We start from the raw sequence: 21,871 nt of genomic DNA, 5'->3' as shown, positions 1-21,871 counted from the left end.
CACTCCTTCTCCTCTTGAGCATTTTGATCCATGTTTTCTAACAAAACCATCACTTGCCTCTTCGCCATCCTCATTTGGAGGGTTAGATGTGAGGAAGTGGTCTCTAATAGCAACTACTCGTCCCCATAGCATCAACAACCTCCACCATAGAGCTCATCTATATATACAACAATAGGGGGCTTCTCCCACCCTTCCCACTTTCTAGACGGTAGTTGACAATGCCCACTAACGTTCACCAGAGTCACCCATGAATCTTCTTTTATTTTCATATAAAATAAGGTTTTTTTTCCTTTCTTCATTGCATTGTGGTGCAATAATCTTTATATAAGCAAACACTCTTGTCCCTCTTCCTAATTGCATTGTACTGCTAGATCAAGTATTTTTATGACAATTTCAACTATCAACATTTAAAATCAATGTGTGCATCTCCCTTAACATCATCACATCATGTAGCCTCGATTAAATTGCAGTGATCTTTTAGTAACTCCATTCCATTCTAATAGATTGCATTGAGACTCCCCTATCTATTGATATCGATTAAATTGCACGGATCTTTTAGTAACTCCATTCCATCCTAGCAGATTGCATTGAGACTCCCCTGTCTATTGATATTGGCTTTTATTGCATATCATTGATTTCATTCCTTGATGGCACCAAACCTCACCAGATCCAGAGCCATTGTTGGCTAAGATCATCTCATCTATCCTAGGCCGACCAGTGGAGTTGGTTCCATAAGTAGCATACACAAGTCCCACCACTCAAATGGTTAGCTAGTCAAGTAGTCTCCCCGTTATCATTTGCATTTGGGTACTTTCTTACAGAAGCAACAAAAGCGCAATACATGTCTCAGAGCCCCACCCTTAGCTTTCATTGTATATGGTTTTTCTAGTCTTTTAGACCCTTTGTCTTTCGAATATTTTAATAATCTCTCTCTCTCTCTCTCTCTCTCTCTCTCTCTATGTGAGTGTGTGTGTGTTTGTCTCTCTCTTTGAGTCCCCTTCCCCTTGTGTCCCAAACATTGCCCCCCCCCCCCCCCTCTCTCTCTCTCTCTCTCTCTCTCTCTCTCTCTCTCTCTAAGTTTCTCTCCTCCCCCCCCTCTCTCTATCTCTTTTGTGCTTTGGTTGCTCTTCACTGTTTTTTTAACTATTTCAACTCTTTCAGCTTTCCATCTGCCACGAAATTTTAGGACTCAGCCAACCTAATACAGGACTTTAGAGAGAGAGGTTTGACCTAAATTTGGTTTATTCCAACCCACCATGGGGCTTGCCATTTGCATGCCTGGTGATTTTGAGCCAGGCACGCCCGGTTTGGCGGTGCATGGGAACGTGGCTCTAATGTGAGATCGAATATGTCGCCCTATTGAACTTTTGTGTGAGATCCAATTCCATGGGGCGCAAGTCCGTGCACCCCTGTGCTGGAAGCGCCTCCCCTTCAGGTCACACATAGAATTTTGAATCGATGGTGGTAGCACTCAGGTGGCACAAACGACCGGTGGATCATTTCCAGCACCACCCAGGTGCTTCAGCTTGGCGAGCACGTCAAAAAAGACAAGAGGGAGTTCGAGACAACGCTGCTCTGTCCTTTGCAACTATCCAAGTTTCTGCATGGCAGTGCGCAGTGCGTGTGGACTGAATGCATCTGTCCAGATCCTTCAACATGCATCTGTCCAGATCCTTCAACAGTTGCGCAAACCGGCATGGAACGGAGCGTGGTGGGAACAGGCGCTATGCAAGAGGGGATCATCCAAGAAGGCGAGTTGTGTATAGATGATTGATCTGGACACTTGTCAAGGTGGATAATGAACGCGTGGCAAATTGATTAGCGTTTAAGACGTTCTCGCTAAACAAGATTATACGAGTCTTTGGCATTCCTTTCGAAACTCAAGACAAGACGCTGGCTATGGCGGATCTCGTGAACAATGCTTGACTATGGAGCAGCTTCATTCTCGTGAATCGTTGCCGCTTTCCACCTTCCATTTGCCTTTGATTGCCCTTTCATCCTTGTATGATCGCCCTTCTCTCGCGTAACGCGGTGGCATTTTCCTTGCAGCTCGGTTTGGCAAGGCCAATTTGGTTCCTGCTCATGCGGTTGAAGCTTGTGACTGAGAATGCGTCAGAGAATCCGTCTTTTTGTGGGAGATCGGGAAGAGAATTGGATGAAGAAAGCGTTGGCTGATTGAAATCGAAAAGGCGAGAGAGAGGGTGAGAGAGAGAGAGATCGATTACTACTACAGAGGAAGGGAGGGGGGAACAGGACAGAGGTACAGAGGAAGGGAGGGAGGGCGGAGTATATTTGATCGAATAGATCGACTCTCAGTCATCTCAGTTTCACGTAATTAGCAACAATCAACCAAAACGTTCGTCGCTGCACTCTAGCAGAATGAATTCTCAATTCTCCAGCTCTCGCCAACACCTCCGATCAAGCTTCATACATCCACAGGGGCTTTGCATCACTCTTTCGCCTGCACATTTACGCATTCTTCAGTCGGGTTCCTGGCCTCTCTCCTCGCCAGAGAAGCTCTGCTATAAACAAAAAGGTGCAGCTCCCAATTATTCTCACTTCTCCTCTGGAATCGGATGCCAGCATGCTAATTCAAAGCAGGCCTACACGAACAATGGCCGGCCAGAACTGCCGGGTGATTCTGCCAACCGCAAATTTTTGCTCGTGGAGGAAGAAAGATACATCAATTCACAGTTCTCGGAAACGAGGCATTCAAGTCGAAAACATCCGATTGAAAAGGAAGCCTGGCAACTCTTGCGAGATGCCATAGTTAACTATTGCGGTAATCCTGTGGGCACAATTGCCGCTAATGATCCGACGGAGTCCAACACCCTTAATTATGATCAAGTTTTCATTCGAGACTTTATTCCCTCTGCCATGGCCTTCCTTCTTGGCGGGGAGCATGACATAGTGCGGAATTTTCTACTTCACACCCTCCAATTGCAGGTATCCAATACATTGTATCAACGTTAGGGCCTTAGTATAAAATTCTGAAATGGAATGCCCTTGTTATAATTATGTGCATTCAAAAACATGAAAATGCATTTTTGTATCACGTGAAAGCTTTCCTATATATATCTGAAGTTATAAAGGAGACCATTTTATTCCACCCTTGCCGTGTGCATAGTGAACATTCTATTGGGGCGCGCTTTAGGTGCTTGCATTAAAAAAGGGACGTGCTCCTTATTTCCAGAAGCATCTTGCAGCAGGAAGTAGATGTAAAAAACCTTCAAAAGTTAACTTTTACGTGAGCAGAAATTTTGGCAACCCAATCAATTATGCCGATATGCTGTTACGCTTAATCGGAAAGCGTTGTTGGCAACTTCAGATCCCTCGCCACAGAATACGTGTTTTCACTCATCGTCTGAAGACCGTTTCGATCACATGTAAAACTAAACAAGAGTAGTGTGGTATATGGCCTCAACACCTATTTCTGGTCGGTCCATGAAATAAAGAATTGTCGGTTATAGGAGGGAATGCTAGAATGTTGTCAACTTGTCACATACGTATACATTTGAACTTATAAGAATAAAGAGACCAAAAGGAGGGCAAACTTAATGAAGACAAGAAAAGAATTCAGCTATAAGATTTGACTTAAAGACTCATGACACATGTTGCTTGTTAAGACAAGTATTACTCCTGCTCAGAGTAAGTGTGAGGTAGGTGCTGTCTACATCAACGAATCATGACACATCCTTCAAATCGACACTGCAAATGGACTTGATATCTTGGAGAGAAACCAAAATTTGGGAAGATCTAACGGAAATATAGCCTTCAATATTGAGGAGTTTATGGGTAATTTTCAATGGGAAACGAAGCTATTTCCATCAACCTAAATATTATTATATGCAGGATACAGATCAATTGCATGACTTAGGTAGGGAAGCAGAAAAATGGAGCAATACAAATGTAATTGTGCCTTATTTCCAGTCTGCTCCATCAGTTCATGCCTTTTTCCAGGACGAGCATCCTTGTCAGGTGTGAGAATTCTAGCAAATTGATCTTGAAGAACATCCTGTCGCCTCCATCTATGCTCTAATCTCACATTTTCTCCCTCACATATGCTGTTGAGGCATGTGAAAACTTCCAATGATCCAGGAATTTGGTTAATGAAACACAAAGAACGATTGATACGCAACTTGAAGAAAATATTGCAAGCCAATACATGTGCTCATGCTTTTCTTTGAACCCTCAGGTTACCAACATGGAAGGAGTAATATGACTGGTACTCCTGTAGAACCTGTGCTATTGCAACAACAATGCACAAGAAGAGAAGAAGAAGCAATGTAGGAATGCTTGAGTCTCTTTTATAAAGTCTTGAAATAGATGTGAAAATAGTGTACAACCCAAGCGAAACAAAGGTTCACATAACTTAGCTTTAATACCAATGGAGGGGAATTGAGATCCCTGTAAAAGAAAAAAGGACTTGATAGAGCAATATGGCAACTAAACAACTAGAAACACCTAACACAGTATTGCACACACAAAATACTACTTGAGGACTCTCATGAAGGTGGAAAGGGATTTACCAAATCAGAGAAGTAACACTATCACACACTCACACACATTTACGTAGCCTTTACATAGTCTATTCACATAACATTTTATTTGTTTCTTCATGCTGCATGGACTGCTGCCACTTTTCCCATCGTAACTATTAACTTGATGTGATGATTTTCTCATTTCGTACGTCAATTTACTAGCGACTTGTGATCATGATCATTAGTTACCCTAAAAGAAGCAGCTGATAGACTTAAGCCAAATGATCTGACCTCCTGATGCAAGCCAGGAGCTAATATATTTACTCAAGACTTGGAGCTAAACTACATTCCAACATCCTTGATACTGTTCCAAATTAAAAAGCATAGCTTTGTGTACCGAAGGTTTGATGATTTGGAGCTTGAGGCTTGAGGTTTGCACTTTATTTAGAGACTAGACTCTAGATTCTAGGGAACTGGATTCTAGTCCATTTACTGCATTTCTAGATTCACTCTTGATGGTGTTTCGGCACCTATACTGTGGATGATACATCATGTATTGATCACAATTGTAGATGGTAACATATATCACCTTTTGTTCATTGATACTTGAGAATCGGGTCTAGTCACAGTATGTATATCGTTTTTACTTCATGACAGTATCTGAATAACAAATATGGATTAGAGTTTCATACATGAGTTTCATAGCTATCCATACGAGTGTTGGAACTTTCTGGGTGTTTGAATGCTTCCTCCCCCCATCGTCCTCATTTTTTCTGGCCCTCCCTCACTTTTAACCCTATGAACACCTCTACAGGCATATAGCGCCTCTGCAAAATATGAGGGTTCTGAGGCTTTCACCTAAGAGGCCTCTAACTTCTTGTATAACTCTGGTGGTGTCTTTGGTTATCAAAGGACTACTGGTTTCAAAAGGTGGTGTCTTCTTTGGTTATCAAATGACTACTGGTATAACTCTGGTAGTGTCTTTGGTTATCAGCCATCAACAATCAACCCGTTAAGGCAGACAGGTTGACCACTTTTCTCTGTCCCCCCGTTCGACTTTTACAGGGTGTATATAAGGCCAAGAGTATGGGCAGTATGGAGCATCAGGTGGGCAGTTACTTGGAGCTCACCTTGAGAATTCAGTTGGGCATTCAGCCTGCTCGTCTGCACCAGGAATTCCATGCAAGTAACAGCCACTCGACACAAACAAGCAGCTAGTCTGCAAACAAGCAGTCAGCCCTTTGGGCAGAAGTACCTTCATTCTCTATAAGCTTATGGGGATCCACCGCGGCAAAAACCAGTATGGAAGTCGGTAGCATACCTCTTGGAATATCTGAAAGCTGCAATGCATGCATGTTTTGGGAGGTCACACAACAGTAACAAGATTCTTGTGTGGCTATTCAAACGAGCCTTGGGACCATTTGGAGGGTGATCCTGAGATCAGCTGCCTAGGACAGATGCCATACCTTTATTCTGCTATTAAGTCAGGATTTCGTATTTAGCATTGGTGCTTGAGGCATGATTTGGCATTACCTCCCATGTCTTTGGTTAGGTTACAAAGGAACAAGATTCTTGTGTGACTATTCAAACGAGCCTTGGGACCATTTGGAGGGTGATCCTGAGATGAGCTGCCTAGGACAGATGACATACCTTTATTCTGACAATAAGTCAGGATTTCGTATTTAGCATTGGTGCTTGAGGCATGATTTGGCATTACCTCCCATGTCTTTGGTTAGGTTAGGGGATTTGGTCTTCCTTCACTTGGATGTTGGCCTCCAAAGGTTTTTCTGGCCTTTATGGTCAATATTTGTGCAACCTAGGTTGCCTCATGCAGGCTAGGATTTGTGCAACCAAGAAGTTTTTAATTCAATTGATAGAAGGATATTTTTGCAAAAAGGCATACAATGAATCAAGACAATTTGCACATTACATCTATGGGGACTAATTGTAAGTAAAGTTTCTGTTTTATTTCTATGCATCCTTTGTGGGGGGCTTCTAGCTGTCAAATTGAAGTTTTTTGGAGTGCAACATTCCCACGTCTGTGAATATCCCATTTTCTAAATATGGTAGTGAAAAAGCGGCACACAGTTTAGAATTTTCCTATAGAGAACAATGATGACACCATTTTAATGCAGAGCTGGGAGAAAACTGTAGATTGTTACGACCCTGGTCAGGGTTTAATGCCAGCAAGCTTCAAAGTACGTGTGGTACCTATTGAGGGGAGTGAATCTAACAGTAGTGAAGAAATATTGGACCCTGATTTTGGAGAAGCAGCAATTGGTCGTGTTGCCCCAGTTGATTCCGGTGAGTGGAGTCATTTACGATGGGGAAGTTGTGTAATCTGATTAATGTATGCTCTGATTGTAGCCGAAATTGGACTGTCTTGGATGTTCCAAGCCTATGCAGTTATAGTGGAATTCATAACCAAAAGGTTCATCTGGTTGCAGCAGTCATTTCTTTGAAGTATCTTGCCCTTCTGGTTCTTGTGGCAGGCTTATGGTGGATAATCCTTTTAAGAGCATATGGTTTGAGTACTGGCGACTTTACCTTGCAAGAAAGGGTAGATGTACAAACTGGAGTAAGAATGATTCTTAAGCTTTGCCTCACAGATGAGTTTGATATGTTTCCCACCTTATTAGTTACGGATGGATCTTGTATGATTGATCGCAGAATGGGCATTCATGGTCATCCTTTAGAGATACAGGTACAGAATAGTTCCTTTTTTTAAGATTTCTATGCTACAGTAAATTAGTTCTTTCCTTATATGGAAAATTAGGATCAAATGCTTAATTTAAAGGTCAAGATCTCCCTTTGTACTAGGGTAGCTTCTTCAAATAGTGAGTTATAACTGGTTTTTGCTTTTATTGGTCTAACACAAAAGATTTAACTTTGTGAAACACTCTTTTTAATAACAAGAGGAGAAAAAGTAACGAAATCTTCTAGATGTTATCACTCCTTTCACACTTAACTGAAGCTCCAACTGATCTAATATCTTCTAGTGAAATTTGGTTAAAAGAACATCTTGAAAAATGGGAATGTTTTTGTCCATCATTGGATCAATCCTATATTGCATGTTTTGCTGTTCTACTATATAATGCATTGTTCAAGATCTTTGTCATATCTACCTCTGTATGCATTTGTGTGCATAGCGGAAAGGAGTGGGATTTGATTTAGCATCGTGTGATTCCTAGGATACTACCTCTACTTTCCTCTGATGTCCTGATGGTGATGATGACGATGATGATGATGATGATGAGATAGTCGACTATCTAAATGACTATGTTGTACTTAGGATTTAGTACTGACATTCTGCATTTTCTGCATTTGCATTGGTGTGGATGCTCGTTTAGTAGCTCCACCACCACAGCTCGTTTGTACCAGGTCTTTCACAGTCTAATAGACCCATTGGTCTTCTAAAGACTTTGATAAATTTTCTTTGTTTCTTTCTTTCTGCTGCAAGGAGTGTTGACTACAGCAAGCAACCTCCCTCTCTGTCTTCTAACAGCTTGCTCCCAAGGTGAGTGCATTGGTGTAAACAATGTCCAACCAAAGGTGCCCACAAGCTATGATGCTTGTCAGACACCATCCTCCAGCATGCTAGAACCTTGTTATGTGGGTATTCGAGCAACTAGTGCATCATTGAGCCCAGGCGAATACTTGGGGTTCTTTAAACAACTGAGTAATAACGCAGAGCGTGATCAATTCTGCATATGCATGTGAAGAGAGTGGGAGAGAAGGAAGGAGTCTCATTTGCAGCTTTCTCACATACACAATGGGGGAATATACACAAAGGTGGAGGCTGAAAACAGTTTTCCTCTTCTTAGTTGTGTAAGCCAAAAGAACTCTAAAGTACAAAAGAACAGGTGAACCCTATATGTGGGTCTCAAACCAAACTCAACTAACTAAGGTGGCATACTAACTGAGCCACTAACTAGAGTACATAAAGATAGCTGTCATCTAGCTATTATTCATGGGTGGTGTACCAACCGCATCTGCAGCTAACAAGTCGGTGACATAAATGCACAACGGTCACCCTGGCATATCACGAGTGGAGCTCGATATCTCAATACTCCCCCTCGAGCTCAATCCCAATTCCTGCACACCAAGCAGGTCTCTGAACTTGCGTAGCTTCTCTGCACCCAATGCCTTCGTGAATATGTCAAGTACCTGATCCTCTGTGTTGACATAAACTAGATCAATAAAACCTACTAGAACCTTCTCCCGCACATAGTGATAATGCACCTTAATGTGCTTTGTGCTAGCATGATAGACTGGGTTATTTTTCAAGTGTATACTGCTCATGTTGTCACAATAAATGACAACTGGCCCATCTGTAGACTAATGCATATCATAAAGTAGCTTATGCAACCAAGCTGTCTCACATGCAGCCATTGCTGCACCCTTGTACTCAACCTCTGTGCTCGACAAGGCAATTGTAGGCTGTTTCTTGCTACTCCAAGTGACTACAGCACTCCCAAAAGAGAACACATATCCACTGGTAGATCGTCTATCAGAAATACTACCAGCCCAATCAGCATCAGTGTATCCATGCAACTGTATCTGAACCCCAGTCTCATAAAATAGTCCATACTGCAATGTGGACTTCACATACCTCAATATGCATCTAGCCGCATCCAAATGCGGTTTCCTTGGAGCCTGCATGAACTGACTTACCAAACCAACAGCATAGCTCAAATCTCGCCTGGTAATAGTTATATAAATCAAACATCCTACTATGCGTCTGTACATAGTAGGGTCTTCTAGAAGCTCACCTGCATCTGCGCTCAGCTTCACATTCTACTCCAAAGGAACTGAAATAGTGTCACCACAATGTAAATATCCTAAGTCGAAGTACAGTTGACCATTTATTTGATTATAATTAAACAGTTTTATATGTGTTAATTATGGTCAAAGAGTTCTTTTAATGGTCAAAGGATTGACTACGGTCAAAGATACTTGACTTTAGTCAAGTAAACCTGACTTCGGTCGGGGAGACTTGGTTTATTACCAAGAGGGTTAACTGCGGTTAACCAGAGAACTACAGAGCTGACTATGGTCAGAGAGTGTTGACTTAGGTCAACAAGACTTGGCATGCACCAAGAGGGTTAACCACAGTTAACCAAGATGTGCCAACTTCGGTTGGAGAGTTGTGCCAACTTTGGTTGGAGAGACTTCACTATAATTAAGGCGCCTCGACCCTTGGTCAAAGCTCCTTAATTATGATCAAGAGTATTGACTCCGGTCAACCAGAGAATAAATATATTTTTTTATATTTGTTATGTGTGCACATGTATTTAGTGGGGATGCCCAATGTGACTAGAACTAGTCTACAATGTGTTGTTTGCATGCAAAGCGCTAACAATTACTGGGTGCCATGGTGGTGCGCTTTAATTAATTGTTGTAGGTACTAGGAAGAGTCATTTTCCTAAGCGCTACAGGAGCCTAAGAAGCATCTAGGAGGTGGTTCGCGTGACCAAGTGCTTCGAAGAGTCCAGAGTTGCCCTTAGTGGCATGTAATAGGACTTAGTCTAGATTTTAGACAAGTGGCATGTTGCCAATTTGAAATGAGCTTGAAGCTCTTGTAATATGGATTCACGTTGGATTTTGTATCAGGCAGCTCTACGCTGAACTCTTGTAACGGATTATCTCTTCAAGAAATAAAATACCTTCGGGGGGGTCCAGCCCGACATGTTGTCCTGGGCCCTAGCTGTGTGTAGAGAGAGATAGAGGGAGAGCTCTTATGAGAGTGTTTCTACAGTAAATTATAAGCGTGAGGTTCCACGAGAGAGCTAGCGATTACATTTGTATCAGAGATTGGCTCGCCTTCTTTTTGAAGGGGGTGACGATCTAAAGCTTGAAGGTTGTAAGAACCGCACGTCGGTAAAACTAAGGCCTGAATTACAAGAGTGGGTGTGAGCGTAGCGTGTAGCACAGGCGGCACTTCTCCTTCTTGGATGATTCGCCTACTTGCACACCTTACCCCAAGCGATGACGAAGATTGAAGGCATCAACGTTTTTGTTCGTGGGCTGAATCTCTACCGATGAGTATTCGACTGATAATCCCTGCTAGAGGAGTCACTCGAAACAAGGAGTCTCCACGGGTGTTTGTACGGTGAACTACACGTAGGGTAGTCCGTGAGGTGACGCACCTATTATCATACGAATTACGTATGCTTGGCGCCATCATTGAAATTACCTCTGTAAATCTTTTGTGAAGCAAGGCATATCTGACGGAATTAATTGGTAGGCCTGGGATCTCCTACGCAATAACGAACGAAATGCTTTTGTCCTATCAGGAGGCACGATTGCCCAAAGCTTCAACCTTTGGCTTTTGATGACGTGGCGCAAGAGTCGACGTGGCCAAGGAGCTACCAAGAGTACACGTGGCAGATACGTGGATGCTGACTCAGCATATGACGTGGCGGTGCATATTTGTGACACGTGGTAGGTGTTGACGTGGCATCCACACATGCGGTGGTGACGTGGCAGCACATGCAGGTGGCTGACGTGGCCCTGACCTGGTCACCTGACACATGGCAGTGACGTGTCATATGCTGATGTGGCAAAAAGACACGTGGCATATAGCTAGAGCTTGCTGATGTGGCAGACAATTGCAGGCCTGAGTGGATGCTGACATGGCACACATGTGACCTGGTGCTGGCCTGACAGCTAACCCTAGTACAGTTAAATCTTGGTTGGTTGTTTCGTGGTTAGTGAAACCTTGGTCAAGTTAACTACAGCTAGTTAACTCTGGTTAGTTGAACCAGTACCCAGTTAGTTCAACCTTGGTCCAGTTAATCTAGCCTAGCTAGACTAATCTGGTTGGTGTAACTAGACTGTGACCAGTCCAGTTAGTCTAGTTGCAGACTAACCAGACCAGAACTAGTCAGTATGGTTAGAGTAACCAGTCGGTTATCCATCTGGTTAGTTCTCAAAAAAAAAAAAAGACAGTTACAGAGACTGTATGCTTGTGTGTTCAGAAAAAGGGAATCACATGCATTCTAAGTGCTTTTTCCAGCAGCCAAAAAAAGGGCAATATAGTTGTTGATGCCTTGGCAACTTTTTGGGTATATGCCTTGAGTTGACAGCCCAGTACTGGCATAGATTGTGAATGCAAGACACCTCTTGTTGAGGTAAATTTTCTCTTTGAAAAGCAAAGGCAACGTGCATCAGTTGCATACACAGTGTGTGTGTGAGAAACTTGGAGATCTCAGACGAGTTGTAAGAAAATGGCTCAATCACCTATCCAGTGGGATTCACAAGATAGGGATGTACATCCAAGACAGAGAAGTGCAACAAACTCAGCAAGAATTTGAGCAGATGGTACGCACTCGTATACAAGAGATGGAAAATCTCAGAAAGGATCCAAGAGCTCAGCATTTGTTTCAAGCAGAAGCTATGCCTAATGCAGCATATGACGTGCCAATGCCAGAGGCACACTCTCATGTACAGCCAGAGTAAGAGAGATCTCATAGGGGACGGTCTCACAGATCGAGGCATCATCATCGATCTCCTAGTCCATCACCGTCTACCTCGAGTTCGACTTATGTATCTTCTTCTTTATTAGATAAACCATCAAGGAAAAGAAGGAAACACAAGAAGTCCAGGAAGAGTAAGTCTTCCAGAGAGACCAAGGAATTCAAAGAGGGAGGTAAATCTGTCAAGTTTATGACCTACAATGGATAGTATGGTCATACAGACAAAGCATTGCAGTTTATCAAGTAGTTTGATGCTGCATTCAGTATAGAAAAGTTTTCAGAATCCTCCAAGTTAAGAATGGTCAGTTTGCACTTGACAGCGACAGCTAGTGCACGGTAGAGTGCACAGACCACAGATGGGTCAGCCCCAAAGAAGTGGAAGGACTTCAAGAAAGCCTTCTACCAGCAGTTTATGCCTAAACAGTTTAGAGATCATGTTCTTCAAGATTGGGACAATTTGCATATGGATGCAAGAGATACAGTGGATGTGTACAACCAAAAGTTTTGGGATGCTTATTTGCAGGTTGCACCTTTCAAAAAGATCTCCAAAGGAACCCAAATGAGAAAGTACAGAGCGAGTCTCAGTCCAAGAATCCAGGCAGTAGTGAATGCTTTGAGGGCAAAGAACATTCAAGACCTTATGCATTCAGCTTCAGTAGCTAGTCTTGTGCCGTTACAAGATCCATCCACGGTACTATCCTTGCATGCAGGACGTGCCGAAAGAAAGAAAACTGATTTTTCAAAATCAGAAATGAAAGAGTATCCCAAGGTTGAAAAGAAAGGGTTTCAGCCTTAGAAGCCGAGGGGTACTCAGTTTTCGAAGTCATATAAAGGCAAATCTCCATTCACCCCTGAACAGATAGCTGAATTCCGTAGAGATGGGAAATGCTTCAAGTGCGGCAAAGAGGGGCATGTGGCTGCCCAGTGCCCAGAAAAGCCTTCAACTTCGAAGGGAAAAGAGGCAGAGAAGCCACGGGGACCGCAAAAGCCAATGGCAGGAGGAATTCCTGACATACTGGGTCATGTTTCAAACCCAAAAGAACGAGAATTGCTGCTATCATGGGGCAAAGTCAGGGACCAGCAAGTGCTAATTTTATTTGATCCAGGGGCTACTGATAATTTGATGGTCATTTTGTTCAGGGCGCGGTAATCGACGAACATACGGAATGAGCCATCTTTCTTCTGTACTCGCAGTACAAGGGAACAAAAAGGAGAAGAACTGAGCTGAATCAACCCCTTGGACAACAAGTCCTGCACCTGAGTCATAATCTCTTCTCGCTGAGTTGCACTAACTCTGTATGGGGGCCTATTGGGTGGCTCGTTTCTAGGAATGAGTTCTATGCCATGATCCTCAGGTCTCTCAGGGGGTAACTCCCCTGGCAAAGCGTCTGAAAAGCAATCTTTAAAATTTTCAATAAACTCAAATTTATTCTGATCTACGTCACTTGTTTCAGCATACATTTCCACATCTCTCTCTTTTACAAAAATCATGTAAGCTGAAACTGCAGACGTTATTTCTTTTCCAACACAACTATTTGATACAATGAGAATAGTTTCCCCTCTATTCCTAGCAACCGCACGATATTCTTTGCCCCTATGTACAAATTCCAGCACTCTTTCAGGAAGAGTCAACTTCACTGCCTTGCAATGAAACCAAGGCATACCCAAGACTACATCATGATGTTTCAGTGGAGAAATGAAGAAGTCTTCCTGATCCACATAACTCTGTATATGAGGACGGAGCTTCCCTATCAAGGGAGTGACTGGCACAGGGTTTCCACAGAACATGTGATCGGCATCCAAAGCCCTGCCCAACTCCTCCGTCTTTATTCCTAGCCTCAGAGCTAGGATCCAGCAAAGATCCGTGCCATTCAAGAATGGCCAGAGCTGAAAATTGTGCATGAAGTTCGAAGTTTCCTAGGCCTGTGTTCTTACTATAGAAGGTTTATCAAGCATTTTGCGGATATAGCCGCTCCACTCCACGATCTTACTAAGAAAAATGCAACTTTCAGATGGGGAATTCCTCAAAAGACAGCCTTCACCACACTCAAGGAGAGACTGACTACAGAGCCAATCTTAATCGTTCCAGATTTGTATGAACCATTTGATGTCGATTGTGATGCTTGTGGGGAATGTGTTGGAGCTGCATTGCATCAGAATGGTCATGTAGTGGCTTATGAGAGTAGGAGACTCCGGGATGCAGAAAATTTGAGAATCTATGAGAAAGAGTTATTGGCTGTAATTCATGCCATCCATACATGGAAGCACTATCTTTTGGGTGCAGATTTTACTGTTAAAACAGATCACCAAAGTTTGAGATACTTTTTGACTCAGACCAAGCTTTCCGAGAAGCATATGAAATGGGCAAACATGCTGTCAATGTATCATTTTCAGATTGTCCATACCCCACGAATTCGGAACAGAGTGGCAGATGCCTTGTCCTGAAGACCCCAGGTCAATAATGTGACTATTGCTTATCATCAGGACCTAGAAGGCATGAGGGAGCAATATGCTAGTGATGCAGATTTTGGTGAGATTTTACAACAAATGCAAGAGGGGCAATCCACCAGTCACTATTCCTTGAAAGATGGGTATCTAATGAAAGATGACTGCCTATGCATCACCCAGGAGATGAGGAAAAAGATTTTGGAGGAATGCCATGCACCTCCCTATGCTGGACATAGAGGAATTACAGCAACAACTCTAGCACTAGAGAGGTATTTCTTTTGGCCAGGGATGCGGAAAGATATATATCAGTTTGTTACTGAATGCCTTACGTGTCAGAAAGTGAAGTATGATAGACGGAAGGCACCTGGCCTACTTATGCCTCTTCCTGTGCCTCAGGCACCATGGGAAAGTATTACAATGGACTTTAATTTTGATTTGCCAAGATCAAAGTCAGGGAATGATGGGATTTGGACAATCATTGATAGATTCAGCAAGCAAGCTCATTTCATTCTGGTTCGCAAAACCATAAAGGCAGATCATATGGCTAAGCTTTTCATGGCACAGATCTTTAAGCATCATGGTATGCCGAAGTCCATTGTCAGTGATCAAGATCCCAGAATGACCAATCTATTCTGGAGAGCTTTATTTGATAACATGGAGACAAATTTGAATTTTTCTTCTTCTTTCCATCCCCAGACAGATGGTCAAAGTGAAGTAGCAAATTCTACAGCATTGGATATGCTGAAATGCTACGTGGGTGACCAAGGTTCAGACTGGGAAAAGTACCTACCATTGGTAGAGTTTGCTTACAATAATACAATACACAGCTCTACAGGGAAAGCCCCCTTTGAGGTCATTTATGGGAAGGTGATTTTGCCACCTATCCTGAGAATCAAGGATAAAATATTTGCAGCTGATCAGTTTGTGAGAGACCTCTAGACAGCTTACAGCCAAGTCCGGACAGCAATCGAAAGGTCTCAAGAGAAACATAAAAGAGCTGCAGATAAGCATAGGAGACAGTTAGATCTCAAGGAAGGGGATTGGGTACTTTTGAAGTTTAAAAAAGCTAGGCTCCGCAAGTTTAAAGGCAAACAGAAAGTGTATGTAAAGTTATCTCCCAGATACTATGGCCCTTTCAGGGTTACAGAAAGAATAAATGAGGTTGCATACAGGTTATCATTGCCAGAGCATTGGAGGATTCACAATGCATTCCATGTGAGTCTTCTAAAGAAATTCCAGGGGCCAGAGCCTACAAAACCAGTATCAGAGGATCCACCAGAAGTGGATGAGCTGGAGGAGGTCCTTCAGCCAGAGCAGATTGTGTACCATACTGTATGCAAAGGCCCTCAGGGCAAGGAGTTTTACAGGTATCTTGTAAAATTTAAGAATTATACGGCATTAGATGCCAAGTGGATGGACGAAGACGTGTTATCCGATCATCCATACCTTTTGGATGTTTACAAGGAAGCTTTTCAGTTGAGGTCAACTGAATAGAAGCCGAGGGGGTGTCACCACAATGTAAATATCCTAAGTCAAAGTACAGTTGACCATTTATTTGATCATAATTAAAGAGTTTTATATGTGTTAATTATGGTCAAAGAGTTCTTTTAATGGTCAAAGGATTGACTACGGTCAAGATACTTGACTCCAGTCAAGTAAACCTGACTTCGGTCGGGGAGACTTGGTTTATTACCATGAGGGTTAACTGCGATTAACCAGAGATCACTACAGTTAGAGAGTGTTGACTTCGATCAACGAAACTTGGCATGCGCCAAGAGGGTTAACCATGAGAGGGTTAACCAAGATGTGCCAACTTCACTTGGAGAGACTTGGCTATAATTAAGGCGCCTCGACCCTTGGTCAAAGCTCCTTAATTATGATCAAGAGTGTTGACTCCGATCAACCAGAGAATAAATATATATTTTTATATTTGTTATGTGTGCACATGTGTTCAGTGGGGACGCCCACCGTGACTAGAACTAGTCTACAATGTGTTGTTTGCATGCAAAGCGCTAACAATTAATGGGTGCCATGGTGGTGCGCTTTAATTAATTGTTGCAGGTACTAGTAAGACATTTTTTCCTAAGCGCTACGGGAGCCTAACAAGCATCTAGGAGGCGGTTCGCATGACCAAGTGCTTCAAAGACTCCAGAGTTGCCCTTAGTGGCATGTAATAGGACTTAGTCTAGATTTTAGACAAGTGGCATGTTGCCAATTTGAAATGAGCTTGAAGCTCTTGTAATATGGATTCACGTTGGATTTTGTATCAGGCAGCTCTACGCTGAACTCTTGTAACGGATTCACTCTTCAAGAAATGAAATACCTTCGGGGGTGTCCAGCCCGACATGTTGTCCTAGGCCCTAGCTGTGTGTAGAGAGAGAGAGAGAGAGAGCTCTTATAAGAGTGTTTCTACAGTAAATTATGAGCATGAGGTTCCACGAGAGAGCTAGCGATTACAAATAGGCTTACAACCTGTCATCCCATGTTTAGGCAGCATGTCCAATCCATATTGCCTCTGTAAGAGCCATATCCCACTTGTGGATCTAATCACCTCAATGCCCAAGAAGTAACGCAGCTCTCCCAAATCCTTCATCTCAAACTTCTGCTTCGATAGCATTTTCACATGAAGGATATTTTCATCACTATCACCTGTGATGATCAAATCATCAACATAAATGACAAGCAGCATAATATCTTTCTCTGTTTTTCTCACATAAAGTGAGAAATCTGCCTTGGAAATCTGAAAGCCAATAGTGACAAGATACTGTCCTATCTTGTCAGACCTTGCTCTGGGTGCTTGCTTCAAGCCATACAAGGCTTTCTTCAACCTGCAAATAAACTCAGGATGAACAGCATGGACATAACCTGGTGGCTGCTCCATATAGACCTCTTCTTGCAAATCACCATGCAAGAAGGCATTCTTTACATCCATCTGATGTAAAGACCATCCCTTTGATGCAGCCATAGCAATGACTGCTCTTACGGTTGCCATCCTTGCAACCGGACTGAATATTTCTTCATAATCAATGCCATATGTCTGTGCATACCCCTTGACAACTAATCTTGCCTTGTATTTGTTCACAGAACCATCTAGATTGTGCTTCACCTTATAAACCCACTTGCAGCCAATTGCATTCTTGTCTTTAGGCAAAGGCACCAATTCCCATGTAGCATTTGCTTCCAAGGCATCCATTTCTTCATCCATGGCTTTCTCCCATTTTTCTTTTCCCATGGCTTGCTCAAAAGAAGTGGGTTCTGGTTCATGTATCACTTTGACCATATAGGCATCCCTTGTCTTCCTTACTCTAGGTGTAACAACAGAAGGAATACCCAACTCATCATCGAGGCTCTGTTCTGAGCCACTGGATTCACCATCCACATAAGAGTGACCTGCATTCACATCAACCATGGGCTGATCTACTTTCTCTTTTCTTTTTCGTGATACTTGCATACCACCATCTGCATTGCTTTGAGGAGATCCTCCTGATCTCAATCTGCCTGTCCATGGCGAAGTATGTGAACCACTGCTAGAGGACACTACAGGTCCACTAATATTTTGTGATTGCTACTGTGAATTCTGTACAGCATTACCATTTTGTGCATCTACATCATCAATCACATTTACTGGTTTATACCAACTGCTCATCTCATCAAAAACAACATCTCTGCTCACTGTAAACTTACAGCTGCAGAGAATAACCAATAAAGATGCACTTCTTAGCTTTTGGATCCAACTTGGATCTCAACTCATCTGGCATATGAACATAGGCAATGCAACCAAAAACTTTCAAATGAGAAATATCTGGTTTCCTACCAGTATATCTCTCCTCTGGCATGATGCCATGTATTGCTGCAGTGGGAGTCCTGTTCATTATGTAGACTGCTATAGCAACTGCTTCAGCCCAATAATAATATGGCAAGTCTTTTTCGTTAAGCATGGCACGAGATACCTTTTCAATATGCCTGTTTTTTCTTTCCGCAAGTCCATTTTGTTGTGGGGTATGACTGCATGAATATTGCTGCTTTATGCCATGCTCCTGCAGGAAACTTGCAAACTCATTTAAGAGGTACTCTCCCCCTCCATCTGACCTTAGGCATTTTATTTGCAAGCCTGTTTCTTTTTCAACCATAGCTTTAAAAGCTTTGAAATGCCCAGACACTTCACTTTTCTTTTTCATAAAATACACCCAAACTTTTCTGCTGTAGTCATCAATAAAAGTGACAAAATAATGACAGCCTCCAATAGATGCAGCTTTAGTAGTCCACACATCAGAGTGGATTAACTCCAATGGCCTCTTACGCTCTTGAACATGTCTAGGAAATGGTTTCCTTGCCTGTTTTTCAAATTGACAGGCTTCACATACCTTATGCATTTCTGCAACCTTGAACTTAGGCAATCCTGCAACAATATTTTGGGCCTGCATTAATTTAAGTCGTTGTACATTAACATGACCAATGTGTTTATGCCAGATATCAATATCTGCAACTACACCGGTCCCATGCACAAACATTGCTGCACTCAATTCAGGCAAGTCTGCATCCAACGTAAACATCCTGCCCTTCTTCTTCCCTTTTGCTATCAAGCCGCCTTTATTTTTCATATCCTCAACAAAGCATCCATGAGGATTAAATCTGACCTGCAAGCCCTGCTCAACCATTTGACCAACAGAAACCAGGTTCTTGGTGATATTCGAGACATGAAATACATCAGACAGATATTTCTTTTTTCCATCCTGCATAAACAAAGGAATTTTACTGATCTGCACAATAGAATGTGCAGTATCATCACCAGTCTCCACAAATCCTGGTCTTTCCATTTTTCTTGCATCCTGCATCCATTCTGCATGACCTGTCATGTGGTTTGATGCACCTGAGTCAACATACCACACATCATTGCTTTCTTTTGTACTTGTTACAGAATTGGTCATGTGCTGCACCATAAACACATGCTCATTTCTATCATCACCCTGTCTACTAGAGGATGCATAATTGCCTTGCTGCAATTTTTCAATCATGATGTCATTCTGCTTTTTATAGCAGCCTTTAACCATATGACCCATTTTACCACAGTAGTAGCATTCAACATTGCTGTTTGCATTTTGGCCTCTCTGCCATCCACCACGACCTCTTTGGCTCCCCCTGCCTATAAAGTTACCACATCCTCCTCCATAGGACTGGTTTTCTTGAATTTGTTACATATTTTGATTTCTACCACGGCCTCCAAATCGGCATGCTCTACCTCTGCCTCTACCTCTTCCAGCATTTGAGTAGAAGACAACTTCTTTTGAAGTTCCTCTTGAAGAAGATGCACCACCATTTCTCTGCTCTTCAGAAATTAGAAGAGCAATCAACTCCTCAAAATCAGGAAAATTCTCACAGACGGTAATGGATGTCCGGAATTGTGCATAATCCTTTCCTAGACCATTCAAGGTCTTTCACTGGCGACCCAATAGAAGCAAGTGCATCTGCAATCTTCTTCACCTTCATGTGGTAGTCATTGATGCTCATATTTTCTCTCTGCACATTATGCAACTCCTGCTTGAGCTGCATTTTCCTAGCTTGCGTATTTGTGCTATACATGTTTGTCAAAGTATCCCACGCCTCCTTCGACGTGCTTGTATCCTGAATATGCACAATCATAGAATCTGAAATACTGATAGACCTAGTACATAACTTTTCTGGCTCTCTCATGCGAGCCTTTAAATACCTGCAACACCTATTGATTGGGAACATTAGGAATAATTGGTTCTTGTTAAGCTCCAGTAATGAACTCCCAATAGCCTTTTCCCTTAAGGAAATTCGTCATTCTAAACTTCCATGCTTGGAAGTTGTTCTTGTCAAGCTTTTTAGTGACAATCTGTGAAAGAGCATCAGACGCCATTACAGAACACTGCAAAATGTCATGTCACTGCAAAAAAATACAACTTCTGCCTCACAAGGGCAAATCTCCAAAACTGACGAAAGTGGTATTTGACCACACAGTCACTTCCTAGTGACGATTATGCATCAACAGGCAATAAGAATGATTCTGTCACTCCCAATATCTCTGCGCACAGGCATACGATGTATTTTCTGCGATAACTTTTCACCGACCTGCAGAACAGTGGTCGCACAACAAAAACAGGGCAGTTTCCTGAGTGCTTGCGTAGAACTTCCGTCACCAAAACGGGCCCCGAAATGGCCTCGAATCAAAAAAATAATTTCACCAAGGGCTTCGCTATGCCGGTAGCATATATTGCCCTCTCGACACACCGCGAAGGGCATCCTAACTCTACTAAGGGCCTATGGGGAGCCCTCCTTGTGTTCTTAGCTACAAAAACGTAGATTTTCCTTAATCCATTGCTATACACAAGTAGATCCAGAACTTGGAGACAACTTGATTTAGAACCTACTCCTGCATCTAGTGTCTCTCTTAGCATGGTCTCCATGCAACTATAGAGAGGTGCAATCTTTTGCCGGTCCAAGTGTGGCATGAGATGGATCTCGCTATGCCTGTGGACTTTGTGATACTAAAACTACACCGTAGGATCAATTGCACCTCAGATAATGGGAGGACCTCCCAAAATTAGAGGCGTTATTGTGGTGGTCTCAAATGTGGTAGGATCTAGGTGATCATCTAGTGCTCCTTACCTATCAATCACCTGCACAAGGGATCTACTTGATGATTTCATATGATCTGCAGAGGAATTATGGTCTTTAAGAGCTGACCCTACAATCTCATAAAGAAATCAACCTTTGCCACCACCACTACTCACTACTCAGTTGAGATAATTCCATCAAACTTAATTGTCCATCGGCCATGGTTCCTCAATCTTGTTGGGAGAGTCTCAACCACCTCCTTGTAGGATATACATGTATGAGCTTTGCAACATCACCCAGACAAGATAGGCAATAGACAACTAGGCGGATAGTTCTCCACCTAGCCTTGGTAGGTCATACTAAGATTCACTACTAGAATGTCTTGGATGCACAATCTATTACCAATAAGCCTAGTGGCCACTTGCTAAATGTGTACTAGTCCAATTAAGATTCTTAGCACACGTAGGACCTATTGCTAACTTTCCTAACTAATCCTAACTAGGCACTACTAGGCCTTAGGGCCAATCTAAACTCACTAATTTGCGATGACTATCTTTATAGTAACCCAAGACACCCCTCCCCAAGGGTAAGGCTACACCGCACTATTAATAATGTAACATTTCCTTCCCATGAAGAAGAGTTGATGTCTCAGGCATCAATATTAGAAAATCTTTTCTCAGTTTCTTGCACTTTCCCAAGTAGCATTTTCTTCCGAATAATATTTCCACTTTGACTAAATAATCTTGAATTTCTTTAAAATCAAGATTTCTTTTGGGATCATATGGGAGCCCTGAGGGTTCAATTAAGTCTATGAGGGACTCCTCTTCTACAATACTATCGCCCTCAAGTCATCGCTTCTTTTCTTTTTTTTTTTCAAAAAGAGAC

General features: G+C 42.5%; 1 protein-coding gene across 1 annotated transcript in view; it reads left to right on the top strand.

Moving 5' to 3' along the window:
* Window positions 1-1,898: 1,898 nt before the first annotated feature.
* The window catches only part of LOC147881270 (alkaline/neutral invertase E, chloroplastic-like), a 56,659-nt gene continuing 36,686 nt past the window's right edge, over window positions 1,899-21,871 (top strand). The window contains exons 1-3 of the mRNA XM_087370064.1: window positions 1,899-2,946; window positions 6,617-6,785; window positions 6,974-7,185. Coding sequence (XP_087226190.1) covers window positions 2,380-2,946; window positions 6,617-6,785; window positions 6,974-7,185 — 948 coding nt within the window. The 5' untranslated portion in view covers window positions 1,899-2,379. The remainder of the gene's footprint in view (window positions 2,947-6,616; window positions 6,786-6,973; window positions 7,186-21,871) is intronic.

Source organism: Dipteris shenzhenensis, chromosome 31 (assembly GCF_047967505.1).
Source record: "Dipteris shenzhenensis isolate YYH24624 ecotype China chromosome 31, Dip_SZ_1.0, whole genome shotgun sequence".
Taxonomy (NCBI): Eukaryota; Viridiplantae; Streptophyta; class Polypodiopsida; order Gleicheniales; family Dipteridaceae; genus Dipteris; species Dipteris shenzhenensis.
Note: the sequence above shows the minus strand (reverse complement) of the source record. Positions and strands in the feature narration are given on the sequence as shown.